Below are 15,539 nucleotides of genomic sequence, written 5' to 3'. Positions count from 1 at the left end.
CAGGAGTGGGAAAATTCTTGAAAACTGGAAGTTCATTCGTTTGATAATTTTCATTAAAGCTAAATATAGATACCCTGTACTGTGTATGTTGATGGCCCACAAATGAAAATTGCACACTGATGATGTACAATTTCATTGGAAGACTTAGTTAGGAGTCTTGTTGGAACTTGGTCTCCTGCTGGAGAAACAGGTGAATATCACAACAACAAATACGGCTTTGTTTTCTAGCTACGTTAGGAAGCTATCAAGGTTGCCAACCTCCAGGAGGGACCTGGAGATCTCCTGGAATTACAAGTGATATCAGAGATCAGTTCCTTTGGAGAAAACAGCTGCCTTGAAGGGTGGACTCCATGGCACTGTGCCTCACTAAGGTTCCTTAATTCCCTAAATACCACCCTCCCTAGGCTTCACCCTCAAATTCTCCAGGAATTTCACAGTCTGGAGCTGGCAACTCTAAATGGACTGCAGTACTTGGTATTAGCTGAGGTTTCTGTATTGTCTTCAAGGGCAGACCCATGTAGTCTGCTTTACCATAATCTAGCCTTGAGGTTAATGAAATACGGATCAGTGTGGCCAAACTGGGCATCTGCAAATAAGGAGTCAACTTACAGTTGACAGCTTTAAAGGAGATTTGACAGAGACTTTATAAGGGGATTAGACTCACAGGATAAGTCTAGCAGAGGCTTAGCCATGGTGACTAAAGGGAATCTTAACATTCAGAGGCAGAGAGCCTCTGAATACTAGTGCAAGGAGGCAACTTCAGCAGAAGGCCTCAGCCTCTAGGCCCTGTTGTTTGCCCTCCATAGCTAGGGTTCCCAGGTCCCCTTACTCTCCAGGTGGGAAGTTGGAGAACTGGCACTCAGCTTAATGGCTTTGCCACTTCCAGAGCTACACGATGATGTCACTTCTGGGAAGTGATATCATTGTGCAGGCCATGTGCTGCCCTGGGAGCTCTCCCATGCTCTACAGCAGGCCAATTTCAGCCTGTTTGGGGCCAAATTAGGCCAGTTTCAGGCTGAAATCGGCCCACTGAAGCATGTGGGAGCACGCTGTGTCACCTGGGAGCACGCCTCAGGAGATGAGTTCCCCCACCTTTTCCCCTGTTAGCCAGGTAAGCAGGAGAGTGGGATGGAGGGTGGGAATGGGCATTCCCCCCAGTAGGGGACTGGCAACCCTATCCATAGCACCTGATTGGTCATTGTGTGAGACAGGATGCTGGACTAGATGAATCACTGGTCTGATCCAGTTGGGCTCTTCTTATGTTCTAGTTCAAATATAAAAGTTGTGAAAAGAAAAAAGCTCTGCATGTTTATATCAGTAGAGAGACAAGACTAAAACATATTTAGAGTCTGTATCACAGGACTTTTTTTTTGGTAACTAGTGATTAATAAATCAGTCATCACTGTGTGAGATCGGATGCTGGGCTAGATGGACCAATGGTCTGATCTGGCACAGCTCTTCTTATGCGCTTATGTTCATATGTTTCATTAGTAATCGGTTCTGAACAATCATATTTTATTAAATGAGCAGAATGCAGAAAGATAACGGACCATTTTAAAAAAATCTTCCCCTTGATTTTATGCCTCCTACTGTGTTCTTACGACGGCTTCTCACCAACAGTGTTGAACACTGTCAAACACCCTCTTAAATATCATACCTGCTAAAAGTAAAACCGCAAACTATATGTGCTTATGGAAAGGTTAGCTGTGATAGATCCTTAGCTGTCACACTATTGTGTTCTGGCATTTAGAAAGAAATAAGTATGCAACTCAAATTACCCATTAGCATAGATTAATGAATGTATATTATTTCAGAGTAAAATTTTCAACATCCAGGTGACTGGAAATCTTTAAACTGTTCCATAAATATTTCCACATATGACACAGTAGACACAAACATTAGTTCTGGCATACTTGCCCATAGAGCCATCATGCTTTTGTTATAGTGTCTCTGTAAGCATCCAGCCAAGGACTTAACCCCTTTTCTGGGGGGAGGGAGGGAGCAAAACATATGGTGCCCTCATCTTCTCAGGTACCTAGCTGCTCCCTAGTGCCTCAGGTTCAAATCAGTGGCTGGTTGGTGGAGCAGGGCCCTGGCTAACATATGTTGAGGATTAAGTCTGCCATCTGGACTGCATGCTGGGGTTAAATAGTGGAGCTGGCTAGGCATCCAGATTCTGCTCTTCAACTGGCTTCCCACTCATCCTACCCTTGTGTCTCTTGGATGTAGAGAATTCTATGCTGATGGTTGCTTTTGGATTGGCAGCACCTGGGATGATTGTGTTTTATGTGTTAGGCCATACTTGGGGATCTGCTGCAGGTATCTTGTGGGTGAGGCATTGGAGGGACAAGCCCATTTGGGAGCTGTTGGGGCATGCTCACTCCCAAGTGGGAGGTTTGCGCCCATGTGAATTCCAGAGTCTGTTATCCTGCGGTGCCCCCCTTCAGCAGTCAACCTGAAGGGGTGAGGGGTCATCAGCTGGCAGGTAGGTTGTCCAGTGATTGGCTCTGTGCCCTGTGCTGCGTTAAGGCTCCATAAACTGTAAACCAATAAAGTTGTGGCTTTTTTTAATCCAACAAGTTGTACCTGTGTCTTTGTGCCACATGCCCTTGCCCCCTCACCCATCAACGGTGGACCCACAGTATTAGGTTCTGTGATATTTTTTAATGCAGTCTTTAAACCATTTTGGTTTCTGATTAGGGTTGTCAAGTCCTCATATTCTCTTGGTGGGAAGGGGGGACCTGCCAGCATGGAGCTCTTTGTGCATGCATGAAGTTCACGCATACTCCCGGTGCCAATACAAGGACATCTATTTTGTGTGGGAATGCTCCTGCACTTTGCACAGGGTTGATTTCTTTTAGTACTGCCCCATTTGGGGCCATAATCAGGAATTAACGTCATTACATCTTGCTAGGTGTGCACTCAGCCTCCAAGTATGTGAAATGATGCTAAATTAAGGAGGTTATTGATACGTGCAAAATTATCACCAGGCATATAATCCAGTTGGTAGGAGTGCCAAGAAAGAGAATATGACTCCAGACTAACAAACCTGACGGCTGTCATTTTCACCAACAAATGATGACTGTTAGAATATAAAGGCTTCGTTCAGATGGTATACAAAACCATGATTTAATTAGAGTATCATCCGCACAAAGGACACTCCACTCTGTGGTTAGGATACATCAAACAAGAATTCGAAACCATGATTTGAAACTGGTTTATTAATTCCAATTAGTCTTAACTATGATTTATTATTATTTATTAACTACTAGCAACAAGACCCACTGTGTTTAACAATACAATGAGCTCTAGTGGGGCCTTGTGAGGGCATGCACTACCCCAGCAGTATTCCTGCACTCCACACTGGCCCGATTCAACCTCAAACTGGCAGAAATCAGGCTGATGCAGAGCATAGAAGCGCTCCAGGGCCTGTCACGCCACCCAGGCAGTGTTCCTGAGCCCCGCACCTGTTTGATTTGCCCTCAAACAGGTGGAAATCGGGCTGGTGCATTCAAGGCTGGTGGGGCAGTGCAGGCAAGCCAGGCATGCCTCTCCCTACCGATTGAGGCTGGGGGGCAGCGCAGGCGAGCCAGGCTTGCCCACCCCGGCGCTGCCCTGATTGCCACTGGGAACGGCTGCGAAGGTGTGCTCATCCTTGCCACTGCCAGCCCTGGCCTGATCGAGGCTGGAGAAGGCAGAGCCACCTGCTGCAGGCCCTTCTGAGGCTGCAGAGGCTTGAGAGGACTGCATCTGCACCAGGATAAAAGGTGAGTTGTTGCCAATATGGCTCAACTTTTATCAGGTAGTAGATTATTATTTATTAACTGGTTTATTCCCCAACATTGCCCTTGCCATGTTGAGTGACATGCCATTCAGGGCCAGGTTCAGATCTCTAATCGAGTGTGAAGGTCACTGGATGTCCTTGGGCCAGTGACACACTCACACCCTAACCTACCTTAAAGGGTTGTTGTGAGAATAAAATGGAAGAAAGGAGAATGATGTAAGCTGATCTGAGCTTGTAGGAAGGGCAGAATAAAAATATGCCAAAAAATAAGCGCAAAGGTTATGAAAATACCATTTGTTAAGGTAAACTAGGTTTTGGCTGTGGATTGGATTCTGGTTTCAAAATCAATCCCTAGTTAGGATAAACCATGATTTGATCTTATGTCTGAACCATTTCCAAGAATGCAAATCGGGCCCGTTGTAAAGTGAGGCATCAAAGGGAATTGCCTGAAGGCCTACCTCTATAGCAGAAGGCCCGGCGTCCTTATCTGTGTGCTGGCCTACGGTGAAGCACTCTAAGCCTTCTTCCATCCACATTTTATACTAACTTAGCCTGCTTAGTCATGCTTGTTATGTAGGGTTGCCAGCCTTCAGGTGGTGGCTGGAGATCTCCCAGAATTACAACTGATCTCCAGGCCACAGAGATCAGTTCTCCTATAGAAAATGGTTGCTTTGGAGGGTGGACTCTATGGAATTATGCTCTGCTAATGTCCCTCCCCTCATAAACTCTGCCCTATTCATGCCCCCCCCCCCAAATCTCCCAATCTGGAGCTGGCAACCCTATTGTCAGGTCTAATGATCAGTGACACCTAGTGTCATACTCTCCCTCCTCAAGAGGCTAAGAATAACAAAAGATATCCCTACTTACAGCTATATGCAATAGGCTTCATCAGCCTGAGGCAATTAATAAATATATTCCAGGGCCAGAACAACAGCCACCTAGCAACACCATTCCTAGGCCTCCTTTGGATTCTTGTGCATTTGCACTATAGGGGGTTGCCCTACATTCAGGACCATTTTCCTTTTGAGTATATACAGTATATTTCATAAGCTCATGAAATAGCTGCCTATATACATTAATAGATGGAATGATTGGGTTACTCATAATTATTCATGAGTAAGAACATTATTTGTATTTTATTGTAATAATTGGCATGGATTCAGCACAAAACATAACACACAGCAGCTAGGGTTGTGTGTGTGTAGAATCTTCTTTAAAAAGTAGTTGCAGTAGTTGTGGTTAGTCTTATTTGTGGTTAACATTGGTGCCATCTTAATATTTAATTGCATTTAAAGGAAGCAGAGGAAAGAACGATGTGTTCTTAAGCACAGAGGTGGTGGGTCAATAAGTGCAAATGGATTAGAATACGTCTGTATTAAAAGTCATAATAAAAATAGTTTCTTATATGTTGGAGAGTCCCAGGGAGTGCCAGCTTATCCAGTTGAATTTGCCATTTCCCACTCCTTTGAGATGGAAATGATATGGGTTAGTGGCTGGGAATAGAATAGATATGAACAACCAATGGTAGGGAAACAAAATGTAACAAAATGTAACCCAATTTTCACACTTGAATTCTTCCCACTTTTTCCTCCCAGCGCAATCCTCCCATGATAGTCAATGATCTATTTGAAGATATCAAAGATGGAGTAGTATTGATTGCCCTTTTGGAGGTTCTCTCAGGACAAAAATTGGTAAGGATTTTCCATTGAAATGTCCATTGTTTATGTTTCATTATTTGTCTGTATTATTATTGTTGTTTTTAATATTATTTTTCCATTGTGCTGACCTATATGTTTATTTAAGGTATTTAAATTTTCTCTGAGTATTTGTGAGTCAGAAATCTATATAAAAGACCAATAAAATGATCAAGTTTATAATACTCTACAAAAGTAACAGATATAAAAGGCACCAAGAACATCATAAAACAAATTAACAATAATATATCACTAATAAACAAAACATAAATGTGTCAGATCATTTTTCAGGGACCAACAATGAAACGATTTCATAGTAAGCCAGTATCAACAGATAAAAACTGAAGGAAAAAGAAGACAACCAAAACACTGGGAGAAACGAATAGGGTTCTCTTTGAACCTAAAACTAATGTATAAGGAAATAGTTGCTGGGAGAGGGGAGTTCTGGGGCTGGAATGCCAGCCTAGGACCTGTCTCTGGTCCATTCTGGACAACTTAGGGCCTCCCCCAACTTCCCATGCACTCGCTTGCACAGTCACACTTTAATTTGTTCCATGTGGATACATTCACATGCTTGATATCAGTTCCTTCTCAGCTGGTAAAAGTATCCCAGTTTTCCTCACATCCATTCCTTGAAATGCAGATCTTGACACTGTCTCACACCTTAAAGAAATGCAAATTGTCAAGTCAAAGTTGCCTATAGTACTTGTTCTTGCAGCAAAGGACTCACTTGCAGATGCAGTCAGTCAAAGGGAGCTCCCATAAAAGCTGCATTCATGCACGCCTGCACATGAATTGAGGACCACACATAAAATCCTACAATTGAGTGTTCCCAGGTAATTTGCAGTGTGTATTTCCACTCTAGTGTGCAGTGGCTCATTGGGAAATTTCATCCAAATAAAATGACCAGTTTGCTCCTGAACTGAAACTTTCAAACAGCCTCTGGAGGTAGCCTCATGTAGTCAGGTCATGCTGCTCATGGAAAAGTCATAGTTTGGTCAACTTTTCTGACAAATCCAAAGAAAGAGTTTTTGTTGGGTTCCCAGACATGAAACATCTGATGCAGCTGCAAGAGGCATGATTCGGATCAAGGCACAGCGCTGAGGAACATCAGGTTTAACTCTCTTCTCTCACTGCTTCCCAGTTGGTAGTGCTCCCTCCACTCCACTGCTTTAAGCCTCAGCAGGGATAAGTGACAAGCACAGTACATGTGCCTAATTTTCCCCCTGTACCCTGGCTAAAAGCAGTCCAGAGGGATAATTTCTGGCAAGGGAACTGAAGTAGGTCCCCTGGAGCTGCGGCTTCCTCCTTGCTACTTTTGGAAACTCAGTTTCATGCCTGGGGATCTAGACACAGATCACCAATGTCACATAGCTGCTTTTTTGGTTACTAAATGGCCCTGCTTTGTTAAATTTAATTATTATTATTTTTGATATTTTGATATGAACATACTCCCTCTTGTGGTAGAATATTACTAAATAAAGTTTGGTAGTTCCTTTCATCATGTTCAAAAATACAAACCTGTAGTCCCTATATTTGTAGGATGTAAAGAATGAGAGATATTCAAGAGGTTGTTTAATAGAACTACTAAGTTTCAAGGATGTTCTGTCAGATCTGGAGCTTACATGGATAAGCATGTAATCAAAGCAAACAGAAATGAAATTGGTTTATGTTGTGCCGTATTAGGGGTAAGTGCAGGTCACTTACCTGTTCTGAGAATAAAGAAGATTTATGAATAACTTACAGTAATTGAGTTATAGTTGAATTGCATGCACTTAGCAGGGGCTTTAAAAGGTCAGTAAAAATCAGCTTATATACCTGGGAACAAGTCTGATCACAAGCCTCAGAAAACATATTGGTACTATGTTCTGTACTTTCTTAATTGTCATTGTGATTTGTACTTTTTAAAGCCTTGTGAACAGGGGCGTAAAATGAAGAGAATTCATGGAGTAGCCAACATTGGTGTAGCCCTTAAGTTCCTGGAAGGACGACGGGTAAGTTCCACCTTGTGACATCCTGATATTTTGCCCCCTCCATGTATATTTCCTTAGAAAATGTCACATGCATTGCATTGCAAAATGGATCTCCAATCTATGTGTGGGAGGAGTGGATTAAGGGGAAAGGGGGAACAAAAACAGTTAGTATGAAATCTCAAACAGGGGGCATTCATATACACAGCACACTGTCATAATCCCATATTTGCGTCCTGCTGAAAATATATCATATGGATAGACATTAACCTGTCTAACAATGCAATCCTAAATAGAGTTACTCCAGTCTAAGCCCATTGATTTCTGTGGGCTTAGACTGGAGTAACTCTTCTTAGGATTGCATTGTTAGAGGCATATTCTGAACTGCAGTGGTTGCATGGCTACAGTATTCTGTACAGAAAATCGGTGGATGTTGTGCAACAGTGATACATTCATTCTCAGACATCACTCTAAAAATCACCAAAAATGGGAGGCATACAAACATACACAAACTCCACTTTGGTTTTGTTCTGTTGTTGTTATTGTTGTTATGTGATGTTACCACAGTCTACCAGATGTTCAAGATGGAATTTTTTGGTCCACTGCTTCGGATTTTATTCAAGAATCTAGGAGCCAGTGAGCTGTTACTGCCTTAGTATGTGGTTTGCAACAGTCCAGTTATTATCCTGTGTATGCCAATATTGCATAGATTTTTTGTTAGTCCTTTTGGAATTATTATTTCTTAAAACATGAGATGTGTAATATAAAGAATGGAATAAAAGTCAGCAAAACCATATCCATGGGCTTATGATAAGACACACAGAGAAAAGGAAAAGAAATAAATAAGGGGAAGTAATGGAGGAGGACATATACTGAGTTGAAATACCTTGTTTAATTACAAAAAGATTTATGTATATGTATTTGAGTGTGTGTGTGTGTGTGTGTGTGTGTTGTGCTGGTTCTTGAAGAGTAAGGACTATAGTAATGTCTGGGGGCAGTAATTCCCAAAGGTAAGGTACTGCCAAAGAAAATGGATGTATGCGTAAGATAATATATGTGATTTTTTAGTTTAACCAGCAGTGTCAGAGGAGAATAGGACTTGAGGAGAAGGAACATAACAAATAGAACAACAAAGTGCAAGTATACAGAAAAAAGATTTTATAACAATTCTGATAAAGAAAGGAAAATCATGATGAGGAGCATAGTTGAATTTTATGGGCAATAAAAATGAGAACAAGGTATAGAGGGTATCAGTAATTTTAGATGACATAAAGGAAGGCTAACAATGACAGCCTTGCAGTAATAATCTTAGATAAAATGAAATAAATGAACTAGAATCTTACATTATCTTCAAAGAAGGAACATGGTTTAGGAGGTTATTGATAATGCTAAGATTTTGGAAAGGCCCAAACATACAGTATAAAAGACAAAGATGAACTGAAAATCATTCCTAGATTCCTGGTTATCATGCCGGGGCGGGTCCGTGGGTGTGGTCGGCGGGGTAGAGGCCATGCTGGCTGCCCCTTCGGCAGGTCCGTCTCCTCAGCCTACCCAGAGGTCGCCCAGCTGGCGCCACTTTAAAGTTTCTCCTCCCCGGCCCTGGAACTTGGGTGGTGGGGGGGAGGGAGAGCGAAGGTTCCTCCCACAGACCTCAGAATGGGCACCTTCCTTGGGCTAGGCACCAGCGTTGGCCCCTAGGTCTCCCTCAGGTCCCGGCTGAGCCTGCCCTTGGCTTCAGGCTCAGGTCTCAGCCTCACACACACACTCCTCCTTGGGCTGGATCCCAGGGTGATTCCCAACACCTGAGCCAGGTGTGGCCATAGCTGGTGGCTCCACCTCGTGGTCATCCCTGAGAGGTTCTGGCCTCTGTCTCTCTCCCAGGGCCCCGCCCCCCTGCCGGCCCGGCCCAGGCCAATACGGCCCTGGGCGAATTTCCTGTGGCCGTCAGGTATTGGAGGGCGGGCCTATACAGGCTGCACGCCACTCGGCTTCTGGGGCGGCTGCACGTCCCCCTGGCTGGGCGCGGTGGGCCGGCCCTTGGCTGCTGGGCCGGCAGGGCTGCCTTCCCGCGGCCGGCATCAGCCCGCCCAGCTCTCCTGGCTGCTGGCTTGCCCCTGGGCCTGAGGGCATCCTCCGCGACCGAGCTCCAGCTCCATTGGCACATCGGCCCGGGTGCTCTCGGGCTGCGCTGCCACCCCGTGGGCCACCCCGCCGCTGCCGCATGTCTCTGGCGGCCGGCTGGCCCGGGCGGCGAAGAGCCCCAGCCTCCAGGTGAGTGCCTGTGGCGGCGAACAGGGCGTATGGGGCGGACTCAGGGTGGCTGCTCATCCGGGGAGCGACTGCGGGAGCCGGGGCCATCCCAGGACACAGGTGTATTGTGAAAGAGAAATAGGAATATCATCAAGAGATTAAAAATACAAACAGGACAAACCAAAGAAGCTAACAGTGTAGTCCTTTGCAGAATTTTTGTAGTCTAGGCCACAGGAATTAGTAAATTTAGAATGGAATTACTCTGCATAGGATTGTACCACAAAGGAGGAAACATTTTCTATTTTTACTCCTTTTACTGATTTAAAAATATAAAATGCATAATTTATAATTTACTTAGCATATAAGATTGTACTATTTTCATATTTATGGAATATAAAATTATAAATATCTTCATCTTCATAAAATTGAAAATATAACCACTATTTAAAAAACAGATGTAAACTGCTGCACCATATGTTGTCATAGCACATGTATCTTTAATTTTTGCTGTCTGAGACATAGGAAAAATCAGTGCTCCTGCAAATTTCCTTTTTTCCACTGGCAATATTAAGAAAACCTCAGACTTTTTTGTGTTGTATATTTTGGAAGACTGAAACGCTTTATAAGACAAGATTTTTCTCAGTGCTCCCACCCAATTTTTCCAATATTCCTGTTGGGGATTTTTTTAAAAAAGAATTTTAATAAATGAAAAATAGCAAATAACAGAGAAATAACAAAGAAAACGGAGAAAAACTATATAAACTAAAAAGAGGCTTCCAATTTTCTCTGAGACAAATATATGTTTAGTTACAAAGTTTTCTCTTACTCTGTTTCCAAAGAAAAACTTTCTTTTTTCTATTATCCAAATTTCTTATTCATCAAACCCAAAAATCATCAAATCATTATCCGTTTCATGCAAGAAGTCTACAAGAAGTTTCCAGTTAGCAATAAACAAACCTATTGTCTGGTTTTCACCTGGACATGCTGGTATTTTCTTGGATTGTCCAAACAAAATCGAATGAAAATACCAGACATGCTTCGCCTCCCTTCCTCCTAGCAGCCAGCCTCAGTGGCTGCTACTACTAAAAACAGCAAGTGTGACTGCCCAGGCCATCGAGGAAAGTGGGAGCTGATGCTTCTCCTCCCTGTGTCTGCCCCCCCACCCCGCTTCTAGCAGCCTGCCACCAAAGAAAGCAAGCACAGCTGCCCTGATTATCAAGGAGAGCAGGAGCTCCCACTCCACCTCCCTGCCTCCTCCCTCTTGTAGCTATCCTCTACAGCTGCTGCTGCTTCAGAAACTGATGTCATAATGCTGGAGCCAGGAGTGCACATTTTGCTCTTGCTGAAAGATCCTATCTTGGGTGAGTAGGGGGGCTATGGGGAGGAAATATGTTCAGTATTTTTGAAGGGCCCATTTGGCAACCCAAAGTGGAACAGCATGCATGAAGAAGTCAGGAAGGCTTCCACACAACTGACATTCTACATTTTAATAAAGATGATAGGCTATAGCATGGCTCAGAAGATGCGTCAAGAAAGGGGATGGGTCTGGATTTTACTACTGCGTGTGTGTGTGCGTGCGTGCGTGTGTGTATGTAAGGTATGTGTTATCTGTTATCTGTATCCATTATCTTGTTCTCAGTACATTTTAACATACTGCTTGTTTACGATTTATTCAGATTTCTGCAATTCCAGTCCTATTACATTGCTTATTGGATATCTCATCCTATTGATAGCATTGAATTGTGTGATCTACTTTGAATCTCAGTGAGAAAGGCAGATGATAAATAACATCAATAAATAATAAATAAATGGGATTTACTCCTAAGCAGGGCTTTTTTTCAGCTGGAATGTGGTGGAACGGAGTTCTGGAACCTCTTGAAAATGGTCACATGGCTGGTAGCCCCACCCCCTGATCTCCAGACAGAGAGGAGTTTAGATTGCCAATCTAAACTCCCCTCTGTTTGGAGATCAAGGGGCGGGGCCATCAGCCATGTGACCATTTTCTCTGAGGGCGATTTAAACTTTAAAAAACTCCCCCCTTGTTCCAGCTGACCCAAAGTGATGTCATTGTGCGGTCCTGGGAGCGTATGTGCACTTTGCGCACACGCATGTGGTACCGGGGCACCACCTCCTGCCAAGAATTGCCCCCTCTGCTGGCAACCCACTGAGTTCCACCACCTCTTTTCCCAGAAAAAAAGCCCTGCTCCTAAGTATATATAGAAAATGGAGAAAAATACAGTGGGTTGAGAAAGTCATGTGTTCAAAGCTCTACTTTAGCAGATGCTTCAAGAGCAAAGTGGGATTGCCCTTTTTGGTCCTAGATTGTACCCACTCTTTTTATATGGTAGACTTGTGTTCTCCTAGTAATATACGTAAGCAGTTTGATTCTTTAGGATCTTTACTGATTGCTGAAAAATTCACAAAACTTGTGGAAATCTAAATATCATATCTGGTAATATAACCATTTTCGTCTTGTCTCTTATTTTACCATCCCTATCCTAGTAATTAATTGGTCACATTTTATTTTTTTTTCATGCTAGTCCGTGTACAGAGGATCACCGGTTGGTACAGTGTTTGTATGAAATAATCATATAATGTGTTAATAAAATTAATAGTGTAACTTTAGCATAATCCTTAAGTGGAAATTAAATAGTGTAACTTTTGCACCCTGTTTTACTAAATATTCTATGTAGGGAGCAAAAACTGTGGGAAACTGGTGTTAGGAGAAGGATATGAAGGATAATCTAGGGTTACCAGTCCCTCAGTCAGAGTTAGGGATCCCCCACTCCCAGTCTCTGCCATCCCTACCACTCACCTGGCCAGCGGGGTGAGAGAAGAAATGCAGGGAATGGACCTAGCAGCTCCAGAGCATGTGAGAGCATACTCCAGAGCCCTTCCTTGTCATGCTGGGAATGACATCTCCCCATGGGGTCCGATTTTCATGCCAGGAATGATGTTATTCCTGACGTGACAAGGAAAAGCTCCAGATTGCATGCGCATAAAAAGCGCATGCATGAGGTAAGTTCCCCCCTGCACACACTCTGTGCCCCTCCCTCATCCCCCAGGTTGGACTCCAGTGGACCTGGCAACCCTAGGACTGGAGACTCACAGTGAATTTTTCCGTCAGCCTGTCTTTTATAACATCAAATCAAACATCAGTTCATATAGTCTATCTTCCCCTTCCTACCACTCCCTCACTTCCATTAAGTTGTTTACAAAGGACTGAGGGCATTTCCACATGGAGTTATTTTTATTTATTTTATTTTATTTATGTTCAATTTATATTCCGCCCTCCCCATATCAGCAGGCTCAGGGTGGAGTACAACCAAGTTTAAAATCATATTTTATAGTATATACAATTTAAAACCATAAAACATCTTAAATACATAGATTAAAATACATACATACATATATATGTATTTATATAAACACAGCAGCACACAATCTAGGCGACCACCATTTTAGCTATCTCCGGAGTATTTTGGCAAGGAAATATGAGAGATGGAGGTGTCACTAGTAGGGAGGGCATATCTGTACTCCCCCAGCTAGGGGGCACTGTCAGGCATCAACCATATGCCTGGCAGAACAACTCTTGTCTTACAGGCCCGGTGAAAAACTAATAAATCTTGCCGGGCCCTGGTCTCATTGGACAGAGCGTTCCACCAGGCTGGGGCCAGGACTGAAAAAGCCCTGGCCCTGGTCGATGCCAGGCGGACCTCCCTAGGGCTAGGTATCTTTAATAGATGCTTATCACTAGAGCAAAGAGTCCTCTGGGGTTCATATGTGGAGAGGCGGTCCCGCAGATCCACCGGTCCCAGTCTGTATAGGGCTTTATGGGTTAGTACCAAAACCTTGAACCTGATTCTGTACTCCACCAGCAACCAGTGCAGCTAACGCAATACCGGCATTATATGCATACGCATCAGCATTCCGGTGATGACCCACGCTGCTGCATTCTGTACCAGCTGTAACCGCCGGATCAGGTTCAGGTGAAGCCCAGCATAGAGCGCATTACAATAGTCCAGCCTAGAGGTGACCATTGCTTGGACCACTGTAGTCAAGTCGCGGGACGAAAGATAAGGGGAAAGCTGCCTGGTCTGTCGAAGATAACAAAAAGAAGACCGGGCAGTCGCAGTGACCTGATCCTCCATTGTGAAGGAGGGATCCAGGATCACCCCCAGGCTCCTAACTCTCGGAGCTAGTGTAAGCACTTCCCCATCGATTATAGGAAGCCAGGGTCCCAAGTCCACGTTTCTGCGACTCAAGTACAGGATCTCCGTCTTTGCAGGGTTTAATTTCAGCCATCTTTGCCTCAACCATCCAGCCACAGCTTCAAAAGCACGCTCCAGGACAGCCGAGGCCAATCCAGGCCGTCCGTCCAACAGCAGATACAGCTGGGTGTTGTCCGCATACTGGTGACACCCAAGCCTGAAACTTCACGCCAACTGGGCGAGGGGGCACATATAGATATTAAATAATAATGGGGAGAGTATCGCTCCCTGCAGCACACCGCATGTTAGTGGCCTACGGGATGATACCTTCTCCCGCAGTGCTACCCTCTTTCTCCGATTGTGGAGAAAAGAGACTAGCCACTGTAATGCTGTCCCCTGAATTCCCACATCGGTGAGGTGGTGAGTCAGAAGGTCATAATCGACCGTATTGAATGCTGCCGAAAGATCTAATAGAATCAGCAGCGCCGATCCGCTTCGGTCCAGATGTCTGCGAAGATTGTCTGTGAGGGCGACCAGCAATGTCTCCACCCTGTGTCCTGGATGGAAGCCGGACTGGAAGGGATCTAGGGCTGAGGTCTCCTTCAGGAAATTCTGCAGTTGTTTTTCCGCCGCCCGCTCAATCACCTTACCCAGAAACGGACCGGGCGGTAGTTGAGCTGGTCGGTGGGAACTAGTGATCGTTTCTTCAGAAGGGGCCGCACCACAGCCTCCTTTAACGCTCTGGGAAACACTCCAGAGCTCAAGGACAGGTTTACAATCACCTCCAAGGAACCCCGTAGTCCATTGACACTGGCTTTTACCAGCCATGACATACACGGGTCCAGGAGGTATGTGGTAGGCCTCACCACCTGCATAATCCTGTCCACCTCCTCCTCAGAAAGAGGGCTGAAATGATGAAATATCCACCCTGAAGACGGCCAAGGGGCCTCTAGTTCACATACTGTATCAACTATGGCTGGTAGGTCGTGGCGGAGAGACAAGATTTTATCAGCCAAAAAGCTCACAAAAGCCTCACAGCTTATCACCGAATTCAAATTTTGGCAGTCGCCACCTGAGTGAGAGACCAATGAATGCACCACATTAAACAATTTAGCCTGGTGAGAGCTAGCTGATGCAATGGAAGCTGCATAATGTTTCTTCTTCAAAGCTTTCACTGCCATCTCATAGGATTTCATAAGCAACCTATAAGATGTTCTTGTTTCTTCATCACGAGATCACCGCCACATGCGCTCAAGTCGTCTTAGTTCCTGTTTCTATCGCCGTAGCTCCTCTGTATACCAAAGTGCTTGGCAATTACGGGAACGAAGAAGATGACAGGGAGCAATTTCATTGAGGGCTTTGGAGAGCTGGACCTGCCAGTCCTCCACCAGGTCATCCAATGAACCGCTGTGGAGCATTGGTTCCCACAGAGCATTCTGGAAACCAATTGGATCCATGAGTCTCCAGGGGCGAGAATAAATTTGCTCACATACCCAACCGAGCCTCCAGAACTGCGTGGTCTGACCATGGCACTAACTCTATTGTATCATTTCTGGTCCAAAAGTACTGCAGTTTATACTGTGGCTTTCACATGTTATCTTTAGCCATTAGTTTTCACCGCACATTATTC

The 15,539-nt window shown here is 44.4% G+C and overlaps 1 protein-coding gene across 1 annotated transcript in view; it reads left to right on the top strand.

Annotated features, from left to right (window-relative positions):
- The first annotated feature begins 5,391 nt into the window (after positions 1 to 5,391).
- SYNE1 (spectrin repeat containing nuclear envelope protein 1) overlaps positions 5,392 to 15,539 on the top strand; it is a 471,821-nt gene continuing 461,673 nt past the window's right edge. Inside the window, exons 1-2 of the mRNA XM_055002895.1 lie at positions 5,392 to 5,475; positions 7,389 to 7,472. Coding sequence (XP_054858870.1) covers positions 5,392 to 5,475; positions 7,389 to 7,472 — 168 coding nt within the window. The remainder of the gene's footprint in view (positions 5,476 to 7,388; positions 7,473 to 15,539) is intronic.

The sequence above is a fragment of the Eublepharis macularius genome, chromosome 1 (genome assembly GCF_028583425.1).
Source record: "Eublepharis macularius isolate TG4126 chromosome 1, MPM_Emac_v1.0, whole genome shotgun sequence".
In the NCBI taxonomy this organism is placed as follows: domain Eukaryota; kingdom Metazoa; phylum Chordata; class Lepidosauria; order Squamata; family Eublepharidae; genus Eublepharis; species Eublepharis macularius.
The sequence above is the reverse complement of the archived record's forward strand: the minus strand, read 5'-3'. Positions and strand labels throughout refer to the sequence as shown.